This window comes from Cupressus sempervirens, chromosome 10, assembly GCF_028749045.1.
Source record: "Cupressus sempervirens isolate cs-2001-9-10 chromosome 10, ASM2874904v1, whole genome shotgun sequence".
Classification (NCBI taxonomy): Eukaryota; Viridiplantae; Streptophyta; class Pinopsida; order Cupressales; family Cupressaceae; genus Cupressus; species Cupressus sempervirens.
In genome coordinates, this window is record NC_143127.1 from 369802575 (window position 1) to 369829436 (window position 26862).

Below are 26862 nucleotides of genomic sequence, written 5' to 3' on the forward strand. Positions count from 1 at the left end.
TACCCAAGAGAGACATAAGGGGTATTTTAATATATGTTTTATATATTACACATCTTTTATCCCACATTGCCCATATGAGTTGAGCGGACCCTTGGAAATAGAATAAAAGGAAGCATTTGTGGCTTCATTAGACAGGTTGAATATGAGAAGAAATTGGTGTATGAGTTGCAGCTCCGTTCTTGGCATTTGAGGACGTTTATCCTCTCTTGTAACATTCTAGACGTCATTCCCTTGGGGTTTGGCCTTTGGAATTCTTTGTTATCGGCTTCATTATCAGGCCGTTTAGTTGCATTTCCGGCTACAGACAGATTTGGTATTTTGCTCATATCTTCTTCACTACTTGTCCGACGCTTATGCCATTTTGAGGGAATGATATTACGAAGGTAGTGGACTGATTGAAGGACAAAGTACTGTAGCAGCAAGTTCGAAAGCATGGGCTGGAGTATTATGTCAATAATGCCGAAGTAATTAGTGAGTTGATAAATCTGCCATGTATTTGGTTTTATGAATTCTGAAAATAACATTTTATTGGCTGTAGTTCATTTGCACTTTGCATATTATTGTAGTTTCTTTCTTGTTTATGTTGTATGATACCAATTCCATGCACAAAACACAACAAACAAATAAACGTTTGATTTTTGGAGTTATAAGGGGTTTAAAACATTAAACGGAGAAATAAGAGGTTGAATGTAAACTGTTTGACATAATTCCTTTCAGCAATTTGGTTTAGTTTTGGGACATTCAGGGGTGCCCATTACAGCAAGTCACACGTCATGTCTCTTGTGGTTCAAGATTACATAGTTCTGATCAACATACAGGTGCGGTTCACTTTCTGAACAATCCCTTGTTTTAAATGGATATTGTATATTCATACGACAATCTGTTATTTGAGTTTGATATTGTTCCCCCTTTGGTGATGAGTGATGATGATGTTTGGGATCCCATTAATGCACCATGATTTTAGATAGGCCTTATGGAGGAGTTCTCAGAGGTGTACATGTTGAGGAATGCATACAACTTTACATTTGATCCTCTTGTAAATGATATCTACCCGCTGCAGAGTTTGTTAGTGCATGAGTTTGATGATTGGTTTGATAGTCTAGTTTGTGCAAAGAAAGGGGGCAACTCTAGTCTACATGTAGAGTTGCTTTTATATGATGTTCCTGCTTCAGTGTCACTTGTTCTGGCATTGAGTTTAGTTTGGCAGACTATGTTGATCATACAAATGGTGTTGTCTTTACAAGAATTAGTTGGTGAAAATAGGGACATTACTCATATTTATCCGTGGGATCTTGGTGGAGGTGTAACTCCCTATTTGTTGGAGTTTGGTGGGTTGTTGGATGCGAGATTGCTTGGGGACAAGCAATTTCAGGGAGGGCATAGTGTAATGTTCCCATTTTAGCTCACCTGGAATTGTAGTCAAGATTAGCCTATCAGTCTCCTTCATAGGTTAATCAGTTGGCTTCATTGGACGAGCCAAAGACTATATTCCCACTGTAATGATCAAGGAGGTCCAGGGTTGCTATTTGTTGGAGCCAGATTGGCAAACTTACTATTTATGGGAAGATACTTTCATGGGAATGTCAGGGTTACTATTCTTAGCAGGGCACCTGAACACTTGGTAGTTACATAGAGTTGGGGGGGCATTGATAAAGCTTTCCAGTTTAGGGACTTACTCTATATAGTAAGGCAGTTGTGAGCCAATTGCTGATTTAGGCATGTTATTTATGTCAGGTTCTGTCAGAGAGCACTTTGATTTTGCATGGATTATTAATGGGATTTATAAGCCATATATTTAATTAGTAATCATTAATTGAGTTTTTTTAATTGATGATTAAATTTAAAGTTTATTATCTAAGTGTTAAAAGTGAAATTGTTGTTGTTTAATACAGATGACTTGGATGCCTAGATAAGGAGGGGAAATGTTATTAATTTATTAAAGTTCGAAAGTTTGCAACAAAAAGAAAATATATGAATTCAAAACCATATGATGGGCAACGATGAAGCCAGGTGATTGATTCAGCAAGAATGAATTATATAGGCAAGAGAATGGAATTGCACTTCGCCATCCTGCATGCATTCTGTCTCTTGTGAAATTTGTGCTCTTGAGCAAAGTTTTGGAGTTTTATATTGACAAGAGAATTGTAAATTGTCAGAATCAATTAGACTTTGAGTTGGTTTCCTTTTGCCAATGAAATTGTACCTGCAATAGCTTCAGCTTGAAGTTATGATTGAGTTTGAAGATTGAACTAAGGTTCAGCAATTTGTATATAGGAGTTACCACAAGTCCAGTGGTGGTTGGTTTTGGTATAAATCACAGCTCTTTACTGAAGCTGCATATTGGTTTATAAGCTGCCGTAGTTCTCTGTGCGATGACATTCAACGTCGTACCAGTAAAGAGGCTCGTTTTTGTTATTTAAGTACAGACACTGTTTATCCAGTGTCTGCGATAGAGGGAATGACATTTCCAGTTGGTGGCAATATTATTTTTGTAGGTCTGTGATTCCATTCAGAGGGTCTGCATTTGCAAATAGAGTCTTGGTCTTGCTCAGAAAAGATCCATGTTTCACTCCTCAGCATCCACATCGGATTCTAAGCCTATTTTGGCTGCTGCAATAAACATTGAAGATTATCAACGGCATTTTTTGAAACCTTCCAGGTTCTGTAATTAATCTGAATTAAATACTGTTGCTTATATATACTTCTAGGTTTTGTAGTTATTTGCATATAAATCTTAAATGATCATTGAATAAAGTTTGGAGTGCATAGTTCTGAAATTGCATTTCAATTCTCAAGCTTAGTACTTATTTTATTTTGAAAATTCAAACAAAGCATCTAACTGAAAACCACAAAATAAAGTCAACAAACACAAAACGCTCTAAGACATACAGAAGTCAGAGCCAGAAGTGAAGTTATAGTAGAATGAATGCCATTTTGAAGTGTTACATATCATTTGAAGTGTTTCCTTTTTTTTTTCCTACTTGATCGTTGTGGCTGAATTTCTAGATAAAACTTCGTGAGTTTGGCCTACTTCATAAGTGTTTGGTTCTTGTTTTGACTAGTTTACCTGGGGAATTGCTGATTCTGATTGAATCTTGTAACTATAACATAAACACAAGAAGCCTAAAAATGAACACAGTGTAGAACACCAGGTTTCTTAGGAATGGGCAAAGCTTCTTTAGTTGTTATTGGGTCAATGGTAGAACAAAATCTTTGCCTTCTCTATCTTCTTATTCTATATATTTATAACTGTATAAATGGGCCTTTACATTCAATAACCTTTAATTCATAATAACCTTTTTATCTATCAACCCCAAATTACTCTTAGTATAATCTCACAGGCATATAACCTTGAGCACTTGAGTCTCTTTACAAATATTAGTGATGTATCTATTATGTACATCAGAGTGACATCATCTCCTTGCATGAAATTAAATTGAATGGTAGAGCTGGTTACATATAATTTGAGAATTTAGCGGGAGCTCAATTTTTAAGAAGATGATTGACATTTGACCAAGGAGATCTTTCAGATGATTGACATTTGATCTTGGTCTTTTACTACGATTTTGATTCCATGGGTGTTTAACAAGGATCTTCCATGGGACATTAAAACCTATGTATGGCTATGCTTAATAATGCAAGAAAACGAATATTATTGTTGGTGTTCGATTATTTTTCTCATAATTTGAAGGATGTATGCTGTGTATATGGATGCCACATGCTACCTAAATCATATTAAATTAATAATTTTTGGTCAAACATTAACAAATTCTGTCAAAGAAAATTGATATATTTTTTGATTGTTTTTCTTATGGAAAGTATTCACTTGGTTAGTCTGCAGAGCATCCAGCTCCTGGAACAGCATATGCTGGTGATACGTATGTTGCTCATCTACCAAAAAACAAAGAAGGGGAAGAAATTCTAGAACTTTTGGAGATAGCTTGGAGTCGACGCCTCCTTTTTACAGTGGGATCGTCTTTGGCAGATGGACAGAAAAGCTCGGTCATGTAAGTGGTTACACTTAAATATTTTTTACAACCTGCTATTTTAAACCACATTGATAGTGGCCACAAAGAAAATTGCAATACATATATTAAACAAATGTTAAAACCATTACATAATATTTCTAGTCCTATAAATGCTTCTCCATGACTTTGTTACAAACCGAAGCTTCTAAAAAATATCTTAGATTTCAATTGAAGGACCTTCAATTTCTGAAGATCAATCCTCATAATTTTAATTTTTTATTGTCTTTTAAACTATCATTTTTATGATCAGTCAGTTCGATCGGGGGTATCCTGAATGTTGCAGACCACCCACTTCTCGATACCAGCAAATAATATAAATATGCTAAGACACTGACTAAAATGTTATAGAAGAAACCACAGATATTTAGTGGGAAGCAGGACACCACCAAATCGCGTCCACAGATGTGTCCCGTTGACATTCTTAAGGCTCAGTTAGTTAGGATTCCCAATTAACTCATCTCTAAAATTGTTCCATTGACATTCTTAAGGCTCAGTTAGTTAGGATTCCCAAATAATTCATCTCTAAAACTATCTTCAAGAAATAAAGTGGTTTCAATTATCAAATGAAAAGGTTTGTTCCATTAACAAGGCTCAATATGAAATGTTTCACCAATAAATCTTGGTCTAATAAGTGGACATCAATTCAGTATGGTCTGGTAATAAGGCTTTAGCTAGGAACATATCTTACTATGGTAAAAAGACTTATCTTCAATGTAACCCATTGATACCGCTCAGTTCATAAAAAGTGCTTTGTTCAATAAAAGGACCTAAATATAATATAACTCAAAAACAGAGCTTGGCAAAATAATTGGCTTTCCTGAATATTAAAACTCATTGGATCTGTCTATTAATATCCTTGACTCTAAAAAGGTTGCAACTTCAAAAAATTTAACAATAATCAAAACAATCAATAACAAAATGAAAACATTGGGTATCGATAAATCTACCGTTTCTAAAAATCAGTTGCTTTTAATACGGTTAAAATATATTCATTATAGTTGGATATCATACTCAAATTCAAACAATATATATTATGAGATAACAGAGCTTTTATTAAGGTTTGTAGAAGTCAGAAGTTAGTTATTACTGTCAAACTATTCCTAGTACAGCAAATCATCCTTGCATATAGTATTGGAAAAAGAGAATTGTACACTTATTGCAAGAATGGGAGGAAAGTTAAATTGTTAGAAAGGTAACAAGGAATATGCAATTTTAAAGAAATGCCATTGTGTTTTGAGTCTGTATATGAAAGTTATGGCTCTGGGAAGGTTGCTATCGAAGTGCTCTTGACATGTCTGTAAGTCAAATAAATATTGCATTGGTTATTTTGGAAGCTTATTAAGGGTCATTAACCCTCCTTTGTGAAAAATAAACATCGTACAAGAATCCAAATCAAAACATCATTACCATAAATGATGGAAAAAAGGCATGATTAATTAAAAATCGTCCAAAGAGTGAGCTTTGTCATTTGAAATTTGTGATGCTTTGGTTTTGGTGCTCAAACTTTTGTACTGTCTTTTGGAAAGCTGAGATAGTGTCTTAGATTCTTTTTCCTTGTTTAGAATTATCATGGGCAATCTTCTCGGTGGTTGTGAGCCATCCTTTTAACAGGCAGATAGTGGCTGTAGTTCATTTTCCCATATGTTCTGATCGTTGTTGTCCACACTATTGCTTTAATACTGGTTGTTGTATATGTAGGGAGCTAGTAGTTACCTTGAATACTCTTGTATTAGTCCACGAGACATGTAGTCACTTATAGCAGTCATATGGTGGCACAAGTGGTTTTACTTACTCTTCCTGGAATTCTGTCCATGTGGGGGTTTCTCTAGCAGTATGTTTTGTGTTGTAATGGTGAGCTGCAATATGTTTATTCCATAATGATAAGCTCTCTAATATGTGTGGCATTTTATTTTGCATGTCGAAAATCCCTCTAAATGGATGTAAAGGGTTTGCAAAGAAATCTGAGCATTGTTTTATCTGTTTGGTAATGGCTGAAGTGTGGCATAGCTGCCTCAGTTTATGGATCAAAGGTTCCGCTCAAAATAAACAAAAAAATTAAGGTGTATTATAGTAGCAATTTGAAAAACAGATCCAATAAGAGATATGGTATAATTGTTAGTGGCATATAATTTAGTTTGATTTTAGTCATAATTTTAAAATGGAGTAGTGCAAGAAGTTACAGAATCCATACATCTAACATTTCAGTTGTCCATTATCTGAATTACAATGTAAGAATCTTAATTGAAAAGAAGATCAATATTAATGACATAGATCAACGTTCTGACATGTGATTAAACACAAACTTTTTGCACACGCACATGCACACACACATGTTGGCCACCTTGGCACACAAAATATCTGGTTGACAATTGCCAACAATCCAAGTCAAATTGCTTGGTGAAGATCTATTGTTTTTCTTTTGAACAAGTGTGATATGCAAGTGTATCTGTTGTTTGACTTTGAATGCATGTGTAGATCATCTAACCCACGTGGGATAATAAATTGGCTCTCATGATAAGTGGAATTTGAAGCATCTAAGACCCTTTTGTTCTCTTATTTGCATTATTAGATGTTATTCTCCTTGCTAAACTCAATATAGAAGATCAATGCCCAGAGATTTAGCTCTGTCATATGAGACTATGAGGAAAAGTTGTGTATTTTAGATAATTTATGGGGACATGTGAAAGCTGGTTGGGGAAGAGAAAGTTTCTCTGCCGTTAGTATCCCAACAATGATTGGTTGATTGGCTTTTGAGGCAATTCGAGATCATCTCAAACTTGTATCAATTTGTAGAGCAATTTCGGGCCATGTGTATGTGAATTAATTGTTTGCCAAGGTGATGAAGCCCTTTAGGTCCAAGGCCAAACCTGTAGTTTTGTCTCTACATGTGCATAAAGCGTATCACTCTTAGTGGTTTGTCTGGTTATTGAATTTTTCTGGTCTTGGCCCACCAATTCACCCCTTGTAGGGCTGAAACTTTGTTAGGGCGATGGACGAGAATAGATACTGGAATCAAACAATTTTATGCAAGTTGCTAATATATTTGGAGATACCATGTTGTTGTATTTAAGAAGTTGTTGAGAGATCTGTTTTTAGGCACCACAAGGAATTCTAGTTTTTCAAGTTAGTCTTAAAAAATGTTAAGGTTATTTGACTTTGTGTATGCTGGGGTTGTGTTCTAAAGTTCTATTAGAGCCTCCTTGGTGGTGATTTGGAGGAAATGAATTGGAGTGGTAAGAGGTCAAGGAATTTGATTTTAACTTCATTAATTAGATATAGACATGCCATCGTGTTATGTTTGGTAAGCTGATATCCACAAGCTTTGTTAGTTATAATTTCAGTCTGAAGTGAGAATTAGGTATTCTTAGAGAAAAGGGGAAAGTCTAGGACAATCTATAGAGAAATGATGAACATACCAAGGGAATTTCTTGCTATCGGAAGTGGGCCTCCTTCAAGTTTGTTTAGGAGGATATTGCTATCAAATGTGAGCCACCAACAAGGAAAGATAAGAAAAAGCTTGCGACCATGATATTAGACAATCAATGATAGAGGAGGGGCTTGCTAAAAATCCTCACAAGAAGATTCAGTGGTTCTTCCACTGGGGGTGGGGGTAGTAGTAAGGGGTTGGTGAATGACTCAGAGACATATATTTGGAGAGTAATTGATGAATACAAAAGTGGACTTGTGAGTCCAATTCTATTATTTGACATAAACACAATTATTCTCAACTTATTAATATTCATTCATGAGATTGGATAATTAGTTTCGGGGCACAAGAGAAAGAGATATTGCAGTTATACCATCTAAACATGAGACATTTAAAAAATGTTATTGCCATCATTTTGAAGTCTTGTTTTTACATATTGGTCTTGGAATTGGTATTTCATTGTCATAAAAAGCTATTCCCACATTCTTTTTCTAAGGTATGTCAACCTTCTAATGATCTTTTCTAGAGCTTTGCTTGATCTACGAGGGAAGCATTGGAAGCTAAAGATTTGTAGTGGTTGGATTTTGGAAGGGAATGATCAAGTCTCCTGTAAATCAAATGCAATTGGACATTGAGTGATTCTTCTCATTTTGAGAATCCAACCTTTTCTTATTATAACTTCAATCTTGAGTGAACGCTTTGCATTTGAGTAGTGGGCAACTTTAGGCTGAAGATATCAAAAGCCAAGGATACATAAATAGCTTCTAGAGTAGCCTCCACAAAATGTCAAGAAAACTATTTTTATTGACTATGAGAAAAGACTAAAGAAAGATACCCTACAATGCCTACAATATAGATTGAGTATTAGGGGCTAAACATGTGAATGTTATAGACTAGAATTTCAACTTCAGAAGATGACAAGATCTGACATTTTGGATTCATCATGGCAATTAATGTCATGTCCCCCATTTAAAACCCTAATCATGATGTCCTCTATTATAAGAAAGGCTAATAATAAGTAATAAAAATAAAATATAAAAATAAATAAATAAACAATATAATTTCAATACAAATCAGTAAATAATATCTTAATAAATACATAAATATAATAATTATTTTTATACATTAATAACAATATTTTAATATACAAATAATAATATTATAAAATTTAAATTAAACTATAAATCTTCGTTTAACTACCAGTTTAAATAATATTTTAAAAATATCTATCAATACTCAATAAATTTGCCATTTGTTAAACATTGAGATATTAAATATCAAATATGTAAATCTGTATATGTGAAATAATATTATAGATTAAATGGAAGGATAACATAAGAATTATGGAAGAGATGAAAGCTATGAAGGAACCAACTGATGTGTCTAGACTCTAAAGGTCACAAATGTTTGATATGGAATATATATATGGACCTAAGGAGGGGGATATTCAAGAAGGAATAGGATGACACGTCAGGAGATATGAAGATTTAAGTAAACCAAGTGTTAGCGAACTAGCATGCAATATACTCATCAATTGAGCAGTCATATTAGGCAATACATTTATTAACTGAGCCGTCATATATGGAAATACACTCCTCAATCGAGCATTCATATAACAAAGAATATGAAATATTAAGAGGGGAATCATCAGCTGAAGAGGGGATCAACAAATACCATTTCCTTGTAATCTTAGACTTTGCAAGAGCTTTATAAATACACTATTATTCATTCACAATTTTGAAATCATTCCCTCTTTGTCAAACAATATCAAGGACATCAAATTTAGTGTGAAATTGGTGCATCCTACTTGTTGTGGATGCAAAGTACTTGGCAACTGTTGGAAGCAGTTGTTCTTTGCTCAACTATAACATGCTAAATTTTCAAACTAATTTAATGAATTAAAAATACCAAAAGATCATTTCTTTTGAAGGTTACTTAAAGACATTTATAATAATACACAACCTCATGGTCCCATCCTTCCTGACAAACAACATTGGAGCTCCCCAAGGTGAGACACTAGGTAGAATAAGTTTCTTATCTAATAAATCTTGCAGCTACATGTGTAACTCCATTAACTCGATAGTGGTCATTTGGTAAGGTGCTCTTGATATAGGCTCTACCCCAGGTATCAAATCTATGGTGAAACCAAATACTCTAGACGGAGGTAATTGAGGGAGTTCTTCTGGAAACACGTCCTAAAACCTCTTAAGATATGGATATCTCTTCTCAAAGGATTCCCTCAGTTTTTCTCTAATTTCTTCTTTTTTGAAGATGCAGTCATCTCCATAAGTAGTATCTATAGGTTCTTTAAGTCTTCAATTTTTACCACGCAAATTTCACACCCCGTCCTTCTGCATCTTTTAAGCTGCATGGCCAATATTTGGTGTGATTGATCTCATGCATAATCCCTTTGATGGTCACAGGATTGCCTTGTTCATCTAAACATTCTACTGACTTGGCAAGGCAATTGACCTTAGCCTTATGTTCACTAAGCCAATTTATACCCAGGATGATGTCATATGACCCAAGAGGTGCTACATATAGCTCTGTAGAAAAATTTGGAAAGTCAACCTGGGCCTCAAACATGCACTGCTCTACCCTAGCCCTTGACTGGTTTGCATACTCAACTGTCCATGGGTTTGCCATAAAAGTAGTTCTTCTAGGGAATCTACTCAATAACTTTGGGGATATAAAACATTATGTTGCCCTTGTATCAATTAATATAGAAATAGGGTTTTCATAGATCTTACCTAGAGTTTCTATTGGACTCGATTGCTGTTCTACTTGTCGATTGTCTAGTGCTGCACGAATCCTTTGTTGGTAGACAGTCTGTTGCAGCAGTAATGGGGGTCGAGGTGGCTGATTAGTATTTGGCTTGTTAGGGCACTTGCTGGCAAAATGATCCTAACCGCAAGTGAAACATCCTGGCGGTGGTCCCTTCTTTTCATTTCCTTTACTGCTCTTGTTTAAGTTGGAGTTACCCTTGAATTCTTTACCACCATTTCCTCTAGGCTCTAGTTTATTGGCCTTGAAATTTTTAAAATACTTTTTGTGGGATCTTGAATCCGATTCTTCTGTGGTCTAGCTAGTTTTCCTCTTGTTATCTTGAATAGTCACCCCTTCTTACGTTGTGTTCTTGACAGACAACTCTCTCTCGAGCTTCATCCATAGTTTGGGGAGCAAAAACATCCACTGCTCCTCAGATTCTATTGTTCAATCCCATAATGAACTTCCTAACTTTTAGGTTCTTGTCTTGCTAATATGGGGGTACATACTTCAGCAACCAAGTGAACTTCTCCTAGTACTTGTGTACAGACATATTGTTAAAGTAACCAAGATCGTTTGTGCAAATGTATAATCATGGCCATTATTATTAATGATTTCCAAATGTAGAATTGGATCTCATATAAATATGAGAAGAGGAGACACGTCTCTTCAAGAGACATGCCCCTATAGTTAATCATCTTTAGTTAACTATATGAGAAGAGGAGACATGTCTCTTCAAGTGAACTTCTCCCAATATTTGTGTACAGACATATCCCCTTGTTTAAGGTTCTAAAAGTCTAACAATTTTTGATCGTAGAAAGTCTAGGGTAACCATCAGTTCTTAAAGATGGATATGAATTTGTCCCATGTAACCTCAGTTGTCTTAATGTTGAGTTCTATCTTGGTGTTTCCCCACCAAGTACTTGCTTCACTTGAAAGGTGGTATATTCCCCACATTGCCTTGGAAGTTTTAGAAAAACTCTTGATTTCAAAGTATTGTTCCATTTTAGTTAGTCAGGCCTTTGCATCCTCTCCAGATTTGAAGCCTGAGAACCTAGGTGATTTGATTTTTTTAATATTTGAGGACGAGTTGCAGACTATTTCTAGTTTCTTTGTTTCTTAGTTTGTGTGGGTGAGACTTGAGCACCCTTTTTGTTGTGGCTAGAGTTTTCAGGTTTAGTTCTAGGTGGAAGCCAAGATTGTCTCCTCTTGACCTTGCCCTATCCGGTCTGCCAGTTCGTTCATTTTCTTTTCCATGTTTTCTAGCTTTGTTTGGGTGTCTTGCAAAACTTGAAGCAATAGATTTGAGGGAATGTGTGGGTTGACTTCATTGGTCACTTCATTATCTAAGGTGTTCCCGTTGCTGTTCATGTTTCCTATTTTAAAAGTCCTTGAATTGTAATAAAGTTCTTAAATCAACATCATGTTCACATTTAGACGTATACATTCTTGTTCAAGAAAAAGTACAAAGGACAATAAAGATATTTATTAATTGCTCATTTTATTGGATTCATCAAATTTCTAGGTACATTCATAACAAATTATATTTACAAAAATCTCCTCTTCAGAGGATACTACAAAAAAGAATATTAATTTGAATTTTCAGATACCTATTCTCTGGTATTTTGTTCAGCTCCAATCTTGTGCCTATCCCGCACTATCCAAGTTTTACTAAAGATCATGAGGGGATCAGTTTGTCGGGCATTCCATGCCTTGATAAGTTTGTCCCTTAATATTGCCTTCTTGGCAGGAGTCCATCTAACCCTTCTTCAATCGTTACATGGCTTGTGCTAGGGTTTCATCATCCTGGGATATGGAGCAATAGAAATAATCATGCTTCGGTATGCTCTTTATCAGATAAAAGAATATGGGATGTCGGGTTTTCTTCCAGGGAGTCTTCCAGATATACATCCTGCTACATTTAAATCTATATTTTTAGTTGTCCTAATTTTGTTAAGTGATGAGCCCAAGTTTTAGAGCGGAACCTAGTGCCCTAAGACCATATGTAATATACCATTTTTCATATACTGGAAAAAGAAATTAATTCTAAAGATAAATCTATCTTTCATAACTAAATGACATAAGGCAGTTGTATTTGTTACAACTGATTTCAATGTACAAGGAAACTAATTAGCAGTTAAGAAATGATCCTTTTCTAGTTACATGAAAAGAAACTAATATAACTTCCATAACTACTTCTAGCATAATCATTTGATACTACATCGATCATAATTAAATACACTTCAAGGATTATCATGGAAGTAAGATAACAAAACATACACAAATGTTGGTATCTGATAGTGTGTTGTGCAAGCCTCGACATCTGGTAAAGAGGAGAAGCATTAGCATAGGCTTAACCTCCCAACTACAGACCTTAACTTATCCCCACACAATCTCTAACGAGAAAGACCCTCCCTACCTTGGGGTTAGGCTTGGGGCACCATGGTCCTGCCATTTGAGCATCTCGGTGTTGAGTGTTGGCTAAGCAGTAGACAAGGCAGTGGATATCCTCCATTGACCTCCCCTTAGTTAGCTAGCACCTAGACCTTTGGTGATCAAATACGACAAGCATGCCTCTAACCTACCTTGGCCAAGGATTTAGATGGGCAGTGTATAAGCCTGATCATCCACCGCTCGACTTGACAACCAAAACATACATCCTTTTGGACAATCACGAGCTGACCCAACATGTACACAAGCTGACCTAACATGTACAGTTATGGTTTGTTAATTGTTCTTGATCTGACAATTAAGTTGTTATTGCAGGGGTAACTCTCCTCCTCGCCCATTCGTACTTGACCATCTAGGTCAGGGGTGTATCCTAGGAGGTTTCAATATAAACATTTGCATCTCTGTTATTTTAACCAGGAATTCTCTTCTCGAGATTGTTTCTTATCTCAATGGTACATGGATTGTACCATCATATAAGGCAGACCTCCTGAGTAATATCAGGACAAGCTCTATGTACATATATATTTATTACACACCATAAACACTTGGCGGTGATTGTTAAACAAAATAAAAATAAAGGACAGTTGATCGGGTCTGTATGACATCCATCACCCGATATTTAAAACAAAGCATGAAAAGAAATAACATAGCTCACTCAATCTCATTAATCATGCCTTCGAAAATACTAGTGTTCTAAATTCATGGGTCGTGAATCCATGATATCAGTATGAGCATTCATAACATTGATATGTCTGAGAAGGAAAGATGGACAAAATGCATATAAAAATGGAGCATTAGTAGAGGCTAGCATGACTTGAAATTTGATTCTCATGTGGTAATCACAACTATGTCACCTAAGGCTCAGTCTTAAGCTTGCTTGCTTACGGAACTTGAGCAAACATTGAATTTCTTGCAGTTTGACATTGCAAAAATGCAGAAGAATGATGACTTATTAGTGTCGCATAAGAAAGAAGAAGAATAGTAAAAATAAATGCAGTGTATGTACATCTGCCCAAATTCAGAGTTACTAAGATTATGAAAAGACAGGTGCGAATATATGAAAACATTGGTAATGGAATGCTTCCATATAAACTGTACGCTCCCTCCATTACAAGAAAGGGAAGTCGTGAGGCATGATCGAGCAAAAGTAACTCCACATGCATCTTTAAAATAAATTATAAAGGAAAATCGTGATCGACAAGGTGGTGGCAATATCTCTACATTATGAACTCAATGAGAGACAAGTAATTGTGATAACTCAAGGTTGATGCATATACAAGACATATTTACATATTGGCATCATGTTATTTGATGTCACCTATCATTGTACGTACACCTATGCCTATGTATATATACATATGTGTGTGTAATTTAAATCATGTGGTTCATTATATATTATTTATACACACTCATATGTACATACATATAGCCATACATGTAGGTGCAATTATATGTGTTAAAATACCATGGTGTCAACATATAGATTCACATACTGTCAAAAACTTAATGTTACAACAAAATCAAAAGAAGGTAACATCTCTCGCCCCCATAGTTATTTAAATGTTTACTTGTTTTAAAAACTGTCTGGGTAGCTCATGATTGTCCAAGGTACATTCCATGTTGTCTAGTCGTTAAATCTTTCATCAAGGTGGTTAGAGCTCATATGTGACAATCTGTTTATGGACCTTTTTGTTTTGGTGCCCCATTCTTTGAATCCTATTTAGCGATGCTTCACCACCTTCGTCTGCTCTTGCAACCAAAATGCATATTTCCACAATAATATGTTCCTCCATTTTAAATCAAAATATCAAGAAAACAACAATAATTGATAAATGTCACAACAACTAACCACCGCTAACATTTATCCTAAAATATGAGCATTCATTTTCAGTTGAAATAACAATGAACAACTAACAAGTCATTTTCACATGAATAAAAAACGGTTAACTATAACTTCCATTTCACAAGATCATGACATTCGAGAGTTTTAACTAACCATTGCAACGGCTATAAGATTATTTAAAAGAAAATATTTTTCTTTGGATGTAATAGATAGATTGGGCTCAACTCATAAGTGATAACCTTAATGAACAATTGATGAATCTTGAGCACACAAGAATGTTTTACATGAGCTCTTACATAATCTATATGCTAGCACGAAGGATGAATTATAATGGACAGAGATGCAAAGGACTGATTGGAAGTGGAACCTAACACTTGAATGTTCATGAATGCTACCCATAGTTGCATTTATATTCCATGGATTATTATGTAAGGTTAATGATGCCTTTGTCATGTGCATAGTGATGACTGTACTAAAAAAGTTGCATATGAGATTATCAATTGGCACAATGAAGTTGGTGAAGGACTATGGTGCTTGGTTCATCCAATTTCCCACCTTTGCATACATCCAAGTTGAAGGATTCTCCATGGAGCTGTATAGACTTTTGAGACACCCAACAGATAAGATGGTCTTGTTGGAACTCACTTGGCAACCACAGTCTATGACAAGATTCAAAAAGGGAAGAGGAAGTTGGGGTTGCAGTGCCCAATTTCCATTGGAGAAGGAAAAATTGTGATGTGTAGGCAGTAGAGAGATCATTAGATGAGCTCCACTTCTTTTGTCTTCCACTTTATCAAAAAAGGTCCGATTTTGATCCCTACAACAAGATGACATTAGTAGCAGGATCAAAGTACCAACATAAAGCTCACCTTGAGGATATTTTCGGTCAAATACTGTAGATGAGAGAAAGATTAGAAAGAAGATGCATTCAAGATTGGTATTCAACATTATTAGAGCATGCAACATATTCCAGGTTCCCGATCAGATGGAGGAGGATCCAAATGTGATGCAAAAAAGATTCAACCCAGAAATGATAATTCATTCATATCTTAGCTTTATCAAGTGAACTAAACACTACCAAGAATACTTGGATAATTGATAGTGGTGCATCTCGACATATAATTGGATTCAAAGAGCAGTTTGAAACTTTTGAAGTACACTCAATTAAAGAAGTTACAATAAGGGATAATTCCACCTATTTTGTAATGTCCCCATTTTAGCAGTTGACCAAGTGTGTGCGTTAGCCTTGTTCTCCATGGTCTCGAGGGCTAACGAAAGGTTTAATGGGATCCTGGAGTGTTTTGGCCTAGTCATTTCCAGTTTGGGCCAAAACGAAGTTGATTTACTCAGTTTCAGGCATACTTACTATTTTTAGTAAAACGGCAGGACACAGTGCAGGTCAATTTTGGTGATTGGATTTGATACTCCTCGGTGAGAGCTTTCCGATGAGCTATCACTCGCATTATTCGGAGTCCGATTGCTAATACATTTTAATGCCTGAAGTTTTATTAAAGTAACGTGTAATTTAATTGTAAAATATTAAAGTGTTATTTTAATATTTATTTTATGGGGATGTGTACCCAAGAGAGACATAAGGGGTATTTTAATATATGTTTTATATATTACACATCTTTTATCCCACATTGCCCATATGAGTTGAGCGGACCCTTGGAAATAGAATAAAAGGAAGCATTTGTGGCTTCATTAGACAAGTTGAATATGAGAAGAAATCGGTGTGTGAGTTGCAGCTCCGTTCTTGGCATTTGAGGACGTCTATCCTCTCTTGTAACATTCTAGATGTTATTCCCTTGGGGTTTGGCCTTTGGAATTCTTTGTTATTGGCTTCATTATCAGGCAATTTAGTTGCATTACCAGCTACAGGCAGATTTGGTATTTTGCTCATATCTTCTTCACTACTTTTCCGACGCTTATGCCACTTTGAGGAAATGATATTACGAAGGTAGTGGACTGATTGAAGGACAAAGCATTGTAGGAGCAAGTTCAAAAGCATGGGCTGGAGTATTATGTCAATACTGTTGAAGTAATTAGTGAGTTGATAAATCTGCCATGTATTTGGTTTTATGAATTCTGAAAATAACATTTTATTAGCAGCAGTTCATTTCCACTTTGCATATTATTGTAGTTTCTTTCTTGTTTATGTTGTATGATACCAATTCCATGCACGAAACACAACAAACAAATAAACGTTTGATTTTCGGAGTTATAAGGGGTTTAAAACATTAAACGGAGAAATAAGAGGTTGAATGCAAACTGTTTGACATAATTCCTTTCAGCAATTTGGTTTAGTTTTTTGGGACATGCAGGGGTGCCCATTACATATTTAGTAAAAGGAATCGGGTCCTACTCAATATAATAAAAAACTAGAGTTACCTTACACCTAATAGATGTATTATTTGTACCAGGCGTTAAAAGAAATTTGGTCTCCATTTCTACCCTAGTAGGCCAAGGATCGTCACTCTTTTAGAAGAAAAAGTTCTATCTTAGCCTAAGAATTCTAACATTAAGAATGCAATTACTATAGGATTTAGAGATGGAAGTTTAAACAAACTTTGTAATACTCAAAACCAAGCATTAAATTATGAAGTTTCCAGATATAGTGAAATTTGACACAGAAGATTAGGACATCTCCATTTTCATGCACTACCCTTTATAGGGAAGATTGTGACAAACTTACCTAAATTAAAATCTGAACTTGTTGGAACTTGCAAGGGATGTGTTTTAGGAAAGAACTCTAAAGAATCCTTCCCATGTAATGAACATAAAACAAAGGGTACTTGAACTTATTTACACTGATTTATGGGGTCCAATGTCAGTACTCTCATTAGGGGGATTCTTGTATTACATGATTATTTTTTATGATTACTCTATAAAAATCTGGATTTTTTTTTTTTAAAGCTTAAATAATCAAATGAAGTATTATTGAAAATTATAGAGTTTAAAGCACTAGTTCAAAATCAAATTGAAAAGAAAATTAAGACTTTGAGATTTTACGAAAATTTTAAAGAACTTTGCACTTTTGTTGGGATTAAGAGGGAGTATATAGTGCCTTATAATCTGCAACAAATTGGAGTAGCAGAAAGGAAAAACATGACCATTATTGAAGCTTCTAAAGCCATGATGCACGATCAAAACCTTCACATAGTGTTCTAGGTTGAAGCCTTAGATATGATAGTATACATTCAAAATAGATGCCCTCATTCAATTCTAGAGAATATAACACTTGAAGAAGCCTTCACAGGAAACAAACCAGACTTAAGTCACTTAAGAATTTTTGTTGCTCAGTATATATTCATGTTCCTAAAGAGAAGAGGTCCAAACTAAAACTAAAATTCTCAGGAAAGAAAGGTATATTTGTTGGCTATAGTGAGTTTTCTAAAGCCTATTGAGTATATATTCCGAGACAAAGAACAATTGAAATTAGCAGAGATGTTAAATTTGATCAAAGAAGGTATGGCATATAAAACTTCTAAAAATATTGAAGAACCTAATGATGAAACAACCACAAAATTGAATGAAAACCATATTATTGAGATTCAGAGGGAGACTTGTACAGAAGATTGAGAACCCATACAAACTAATTTTGAAACTGCTGAAATTCCATCCATTGGAAGAAAAAAAAAAACCACTATGGGCAAGGAAGATGATCGAAGAAAATAATGTAGCCTTTGAAGAAATTTTCAAAAAAAGCAAGAGAACAAGAAGTCACTCATGCTATGTCACAATTATAAGTGAGCTCATCAAATTTGAATCCTCAAATGTTGAAGAAGGTTTAACATGACAATCTTGGAAAGATGCTATGATTGAGGAATACCAATCTATCTTGAAAAATGATGTCTAGAACATTGTACCTAGACCTAAGAACAAATCAATTGTCTCCTCTAAATGACTATACAAAATTAAACATGTACTAGATGAAAGTATTGAAAAACACAAGGCTAAATTTGTCGCCAGATGGAAGTATTGAAAAACACAAGACCATGAAGATACAACTAAAGAATGGAAGATACATCAAAACGATGTGAAGACAACATTCTTATTGCTACATCTAAAAGATGGAAGATACACCAAATGAATGGGAAGACAACATTTTAAAATGGTGTTATTGATGAAGTGTATCTAGAGCAACTAGAAGGCTTTTTCATCCATAAAAAGAACTCCCATATGTGTAAAGAAAAGAAAGCTCTCCATGGCCTTAAACAAGTCCCCTAGGCATGGTATGAAAGGATAGACATTTACCTTAGCAAACTAGGATACTTCAAAAATGAAGCTGACGTAAATATATACTTAAAAATATCAGATCGTGACATGTTAATACTTGTTCTGTATGTTGATGATTTACCAATGATAGGGAAAGATCATCTCATTACAAAATGTAAAGAAGACCTTGTGTTTGAGTTTGATATAAAGACCCCTACACTATTTTATGGGACTAGAAGTATGCCAAAAAGAGAACTATATTTTCCTAAATTGAGGCAAATATACTATTGAATTTTGAGCAAATTTGGAATGATGAACTATAAACCCATATCTACACCAATGGAGACAAACCTTCACAAGCTTAGAAGTGATGCATCTGAGCATGAATCTATAGACCCACACACTACAGACATATAATTGGTTCATTAATGTATTTGGTGAGTACTTGTCCTGACATCTGTTATGCAACAAATGCATTGAGTCAATTCATGTGTGAACCCAAGAAAATTCATCTTGCGGCAGCTAAGCACATTCTGAGATCCTTGTGTGGAACCATTGGATTCAGTCTAAAGTATGACAATGTTGAAATACAACTTCGATGGTATTCAGATTTAGACTGGACCGGCAGCTCTGATAATCGTAAAAGCACTACTAGATATTGTTTCAGCCTAGGATCCACAATGATATCTTGGTTCAGCAAGAAGCAATCCTCAATTGCACAAAGTTCTAGTGAAGCATAATACATTGCAGCCTCAAGAGGAGCTCTAAAGGCAGTTTCGTTAAAGAAGTTACTGGTTGGATTATTTGGAAAACCCTGGAACCCTACAGTCATACACTGTGACAATCAAAGTTGCATATAACTATTACTAAATCTAGTCTTTCACAATAGATCAAAGCACTTCGAGATTCCCTATCATTACAGTAGGGACATGGTGGATAGAAATGTCATAAAGTTGGTATACATTAGTAGTGATGAGCAAACTGTCGACATTCTTACCAAACCTCTCTCAAAACTAAAAGTGGAGCACTTTGGAGGGAAACTTGGTATGTTCAAAATGTAATTATAATTGCTGAGATTGAGTCTCAGTTATGTTTAAATTTAATATTCAATTATATTGTTTAAATATTGAGTGAGTTACTATTTTGCATGTGGAAAATGTTAGGAAAGGTGATGATTTTTCATTGATGTATTTTATTGAGGTCGCCATTGTAAGGTGATGATCGTAACAATGGCTTGACCTGTTATTATGATGGACTACATTAAGTTGCTGTCTTAGAGATCATGACAACGTAAGATTTAGTTGTTGTCCTGGAGATCGTGATAATCTATTGTTAATGTGATGGACTACATCCAGTTGCTGTCTTGGAGATCAGTTATCACCTATCCTACTCTAGGATATGATATAGAGAAAATATTTTCCTAGTAGGCATCATGGACTTGATGCCAGTGCAGATACCAAGAAAATATATGAGAAATAATTGGACGGCGTCTCGTGATGCATTAATTAAACTAATTAATGTATGATAACATCCAAATTATGTCATTCCTGTCACCATTTATGAGATGATTGTGATGTTTCAATCCTCCCTAGCTAAGAGGGAGTGTTAATGATGTAGCTTCAGTTGGATTGATTTTTATTGTAAATCATAATTCAGATTATATATATATAGCAATGAAAATAATACAGTTACAGAATTCTATAAACAGTAAGGATTAATATCAAGTATTTCAAGTTTATTAATTGATATCAGAATTATCATTTAGTCAGTTTGAATTGAAATAAAATTTATTATTACACTTTATCTCTGATCTGCATTCCTTAACATCCAAGAGATGTCTAAAATCCAACCTCTCCTTAAAGCTCCAAGCCCAGCAATATGCCAATTTCTGGACAACACTTGGGGCAAATTATAAAATGCAAAATGATATTTGATCAGCATTAAGTTGGGAATTCAGACTTTTAAGTGAGGTCTTCCATCAAGAGAAGCTAAATGAATTGGAAAATGAATTAAATTCAATCCAAGTCATCCATTTAGAAGGATCAGCAAGTTGTAAATAAATGAAGTCCAAGCCAAGTCAGCTGGCATTTTGTAGAATTTCAAATTGCAAAGGGGAGTCAACCTAGTGACTTTGAAATCATACAAGGACAGCCTCCTTGAAAAGGAGACATTTAAATAAATTTAAAGCATGAATCAAGTTGGCCTAGCATGACAAAAGGGTGTGTCCTTTAGGGTCTCACCTAAGAAGGCGATATCTAATACTCTCTTTTAAATGTCAATGCAATTTAAAATGATATTACTTCAAAAAGCAGAGAAGACTTGAAGGATTGAAAATCAGAGTGAAGCAGGAAATTAATCATTTGTTGGCATCGAAGGAGATCGACCATGCCGAAAGGTATAAGGTGAAGTCATCATTGAACTAAAGATTAGCTGGGAGTGGTCAAGGGGAGGTCAAGTGTTTCAAACTCGGGAAATCAGAATATAGATTAAAATTCAGAAAGTGATTTTGTAAGAAGCACAAAGTTGAAAGTTTGTGAATCATGCAAAAGATGTCTTCATAAATTGATTTCCCTCAAATTCTGATTGAAAGTGGTAATGATTATCTTCTTTACTTCTGATACTAATTTTCCTCTTGTTTTGAAAGGGTCCATTCATAGAGTGAGGATTGATTACAAGGTGATGATCAAGCACATGTACGAAGGGAGAGCCATTGCAACATCATGGGTAACATGAGAAAGGAAGGACATCATGACATCAAGACTTCAAGCAAGATGAAAAACAGGGATTTTCAAGATGGAGATGATTGCAACAGCAAGGTCAATATGAAAGCATCAACAAAGTAGTTGCAGTTCATCATCATGCTAACAAAGAGGACACGTCAATAAGATGATCAATGTTGTATATCCAAATTTGTTGGAAAATTCAACCAAAGGTGATGATCGAATTGCAAATATACATAGCACATGGAATAAGGAAAGTCAAGATGCAAGCCAAGTTTGAAGTCAAAGTGATTGCATGGAGGATGATGGTGAACAAATAATGCAAGTCATCAAGAGGGATCAAGCCCAAGATATCAATACAAAGACAATTTCAAGAACATGTTAATGAGAAGATTTCCAAGGCAAGGAGGATGAAGAAAGGGGTTGAAATGAAATTACAAAATAGACATGTCGAGGTGGCACCCACTCGTCTTCAACCAATCAAAGGTTTTGAACTTGACATATCCAAGTTGATTCAATCAAGTTATCCCAAGTCTGTACGTTGAATGCGTTTAATGTATTACCCCATTGAATTTTCTCATTGGTCCGTCCTCGAGAGTATGTATTCAATGCATTGTAATTTTCTCATTGGTCAGCATTTAATGCTTGCAAGTGGTAGTTAAGGCAAAACCCCTATTAGGTTTATTTGAAATAATTTGGGCTGTTGATCTGGAATCAATCGGTGTCATTCACTGTACTTGAAGCCTTCGTTCAAATCATTTGTAAAAAGATATTTGGTGAAATTATTGCTAAAATGCTGCCAACGTAATTGCAGATTCATTGTTGATTTCATGGTGAATTACTTCTATTATTTCAGAGTGTTGTATAGTTTCTATTTTCTTACTTAGGGTTTATTTATGTTAAGTAGAAGTTGTTTATGTAGCAGACAAATGGAAGAAGTCATTACTGATTCATGGGTAAACCTCAATTTCAAGTAATAGTGCAAGGTTTGCCAAACTCATTGCACACATTTAGCTTCTATTGGGAATGTTTATTTGGATTGCACCAAACATGGGTATTTGAATAATTGTTAACAATATGAAAATCATCCACATACCCTTACAAGATAGCACCTTCCTATGCATAGTTATTTCCATTACTGAAGCAAGAAATTGTTTTGCTTCACCACATCATCAAGGGTTGCATTGATAGAATTGGAATTAGCTTAGTTTCCTAAACCCAATTACTTTTGCACTTTGTTTAGTTAGAAGTAGTGGAACAGCTTGCATTGCCAAATCATTCACAATTACAAAGTTGTCATATCAAACAAATAGTGCAAGTCCCTGCACAGTTACTAGCATATCACATAATATTCATTGAGTTATATCCAACACAAAGTTGCTAGGTCACAGGGTAAACCTTGGGGTTGCCTTATTTGATCACACAGTCACCGTATTGTTTAGTATATGAGGCTTTCTTGTTGAAAAAAGGATAAGGTAGTAGTTTATTCTGCATGTTGGAGTGGTCAGAAAACTCACATCAATAGGCTCATTACAGTTCCGAACACTAGGGATAACCTAGACTCTCTTTCACAAATAGTCGACCAATATATCATGGAAAATCAGAATTGTGGGGTGACTAGTTGTCTTGAAGCACCAATGATAATGTGTAATAATTGAACCCACTTTTTTACCTTTCTCATATCTGGGCAGCAGGCTTGTGAAACTTGCGCCACCCTGCAAAGTCATTCAACACATCTTTTACAGGCCTGTCATTTGCAGGACTTGTCCAGCTGATTCCCAGATTCTCATTCCATTGTTATTACTGGTGGATGTCCCTTTTCTCTCCACTTTTTAACTAAAAATTTAAATAGATAGGTTGACTGATTTTGGAGCTTTTCACATCTGAAGGGAATTCATATAGTAAGGTTGAATTTGGTAATTTGTTTCTGAGAATTTTATTAATTTATGTAACACAGTAAAATATTAAACTCTTTTAAGCCGTCTGGTTTTGTGATGACAGCATCTCTTGAATTTGGATTGGTGGGATTTTTTCAATTCATTATTTTTGAAGTTCCATTTTTTTTTTGGGTAACATTAAACTTAGTTGCAGTGAGTGAAAAGGTTGATTGTAAGTCCTTAAAATAAATATTTTCAACAGATAATGGAACATGTTAAATATCGATGGAACATACTGTCCAGATGTAATATTTATGCCTGTCTGGGATTCTGTCTCAATATCCGCCTTTTCTTCTTTGTGAAACCAGCTTTGATTATATCAAACCATTTTTTATCCTCAGACAATTGATACTTCTGTTATGCTGCTATGACACTATCTGTTACATTGAGTTTCCTATTAAATCACAAAACCTGAAACCAAAATAATGTTTTCAATACAAATACATCTGTTGAAAATCTTAATTGCATCCCGCTGATATTAGTTATGAATTATGTACCTACTCAACTGTTGAAGACCATGAAGATGTTTGCCTCATGGTTGATCCCTTTTGTTGGTCCTAAAAGAGGAATTCAGACAGTATTTTTGAGATATTGACAGTAATTGATGTTAACAAAATTTATGCAGTTGAATCCAAAAGCACTCAAATTGATCTTCTTGGACTGGAAAAATCATGCTTCCTCTTAAGAGGATGTCTTTATGGAACTTGCAGATCAATGTGGTTAATTGAATCCGGGGTTGAGGAGTACAATTTATATCTTTCCTATTCAGACTTAAACTGTCGAATAGGAAATTCCAATGAATCTAGATAAAAGTATAAATAATTTAAAATTAGCATTGCCTGTCTGCCTATTTAGCTTGGTTTTACACATTTTCTTCCCTTGCTTTGAGTTTTATTGTATGTTGGAAAGATTCCACATTGACCCAACTTCTGTCTTTTAGATTAGTTTAGAGGAGTTTTTTTTTCCATAGTTAATGGGCTGAAGCCTTGATTAATTATTATTATTTGTTGTGATTGATTATTATAATGTGTCTAAGCTTGAGTAGACTCGAACCCAAGAACTTCCAGATGAGAGGCTCACAAGTTACCATTGTGTTGTAGGCTCTTGCCTAGATTAGTTTAGAGTTTTGCTCTCACAAGTCCAAGTGATTTTTTTCACACTTTGGAGCAAAATAAAGTTTCAAAGATGGTCTATTTGCTAATTACCTTAGTTTCTGAGATTATGAATGCATTATTGCCTTCTATTAATAACAATGTGTATCTCATATAATCCATTTTTTCAAAGCATTGTGTTGCTTTCTGATTTTTATTGTATTTTCCCCTTTTGTTCTCTTTGAGAAATGGGTGTTTTCTGAATTGTTTCTGAATATATATATATATTTTTAGCTGGGCTGGAATTCACCACAAGACCCAAAAGAATGGAGGGGAGAGTAATAATGGTTATGTAAGTAATTTTCTTCTCATAGCAAATCAACATTATATTATTTGATAAATGGAAGGTTTCTGATTATGTGTTTCGCTTGAATGGTATTCGAGTAGTTACTATTTGGATTTAGGTCTGAGCATACATATAGTCTACTCATAAGTTGAATTTCTCATTTTGACAGCCTGATCAGACTTATTTTGCTAGAGTCAAGAAACAGCTAGCAGATTTAAATATTATTTAACTGTGAACAATATGTTATTTTACTTGCAAAACGGGAATTGCTAGCAGAGCTTATATCAGTCAGCTTATCCACTTTGTAGACAATTGGTTGTGTTTGTGATTTCAGAAGCATCTCTATAACCACATATGAGCTAATGGTGTTGGATTGCTCTTATGTTTCATCTTACCGTTTTCAAATTCAGACCGTGTTGAACTTCAATGGTTCCAACATCATTGAATTTTAGTGGTTACAATAATGTTGAAAGGATAATTGACATTTTATTTCCATTGAAGTTAAGATCTATTAAAAAATAGATTATTATGTTCTATTTGTTCATCATATAAACTCAACTTACAGTGAACTTAAGAGTTGTTGATATTAAAAGATTTATTTGTAAGATATAACTGTTTATATTTTTAATAAAACAAAAATTCTTTAAACGAGCTTCATAACATTATATGCATTCTTGTCATATAACCTGACTTGATGGCATTTGAATTAAAGATTAAACATAACTAGCACTTGCATCTTTGAAGGGTGCAAGGGTTACACCAATAGTTTTATATATTGTAAATAATGGCAATGTAGTTTGACACAAAAAGTTTGCTCATAATAGATTTTTGTACATAGTAAAACATTGGAAAGATAATTTTTAAATCTTTATTATTTTGTCTTCCTTGCTACCCATGGAATACACCCTATTAAACTTTTCTTTCATTGAGGTTCATCCAGTGTTTTCAATAATTTATCTTCTATAAAACTTTTGTCAATATGTTTGTACCCTTTTTCATTTATAATGAACTTTACATGCTCTTTGTCATTATGGCTTGTGCTTTGATTATCCTCCTCCAACAACATGAGAGCTACAGGAGCATTGACATTGTTATTAGTGAAGTACACATTATTGTAGTGGTTTCCCTCATGATGAGACATGAAGTGTGGGTGTTTATGAGCTATCAAAAATGTAGATTTGGGATACTTGGCTTTACAAATGGTGCACATGAATGTTAGTTCAAGTCACTATGGAGGTTGCATAAATCTCACAATGGTCTACCCAAGTTCCATCTTCTGCCATTTTTTCACAGTATTTTTTAGAATTCGAGTCATCTTTTTGAGAAAAGAAAGGCTCGAATTTTGAACAATTCTCCATAATGTACTCCACTACCATACTACAATAGTTTGAGTGTCGCTCTTGGTCACCTTCAAGTTGATTTACTAGGGCTCTAGAAAAACAATTTCCATCTAGTAGCATTTGCACCATTCTTATTCGCAATCCATTATGTTGAGCATTTATTTCTTCTGGACTCTCCTCACTTGATGCTTCATCCAACATGACACTTAATTGAGATTGTTTGTCTTATTTGATGGGCATGTTCGATCGAGGAAGAGGTAGTTTTGGTTAAAGTGTTATATAACATATAATTTAGATAGATAACTTACATATAAACCATAAGCATTTTATTTGAAAAGAGCATGATGCTATGTTCAACTATTCTATAGTGGTCTCAACCTTTGCTTAAATTATTAAATTTATTCATGCGTGATCCTAAAAAATATGATGACAACCAATTGCAAAATTCATTTAAATGCAACCCTACATAATACAAATTAGATGAATTCAAGTTTATGAACATCTATACAAGAACTCTTAAGGTGTAGAAGACAAATAGGTACAGTTGGAAGTGATGGGAGAGCCAAAGCTGAGGTTAATACATCTTTGGTAGCTTGTGAGAATCAAGTACTAATATGTCTTCTATATATAGAAACCACTTATATGTCCTTGACATAGTGTGAGGAGAATGCAATTGAATGTCTATGATATATTGA

The 26862-nt window shown here is 34.7% G+C and overlaps 1 protein-coding gene across 1 annotated transcript in view; it reads left to right on the forward strand.

Moving 5' to 3' along the window:
- The window catches only part of LOC149534203 (uncharacterized), a 78442-nt gene extending 53081 nt beyond the window's left edge, over window positions 1–25361 (forward strand). The window contains exons 4-6 of the mRNA XM_089804098.1: window positions 3835–4007; window positions 24776–24833; window positions 24997–25361. Coding sequence (XP_089660224.1) covers window positions 3835–4007; window positions 24776–24833; window positions 24997–25056 — 291 coding nt within the window. The 3' untranslated portion in view covers window positions 25057–25361. The remainder of the gene's footprint in view (window positions 1–3834; window positions 4008–24775; window positions 24834–24996) is intronic.
- Window positions 25362–26862: the final 1501 nt, after the last annotated feature.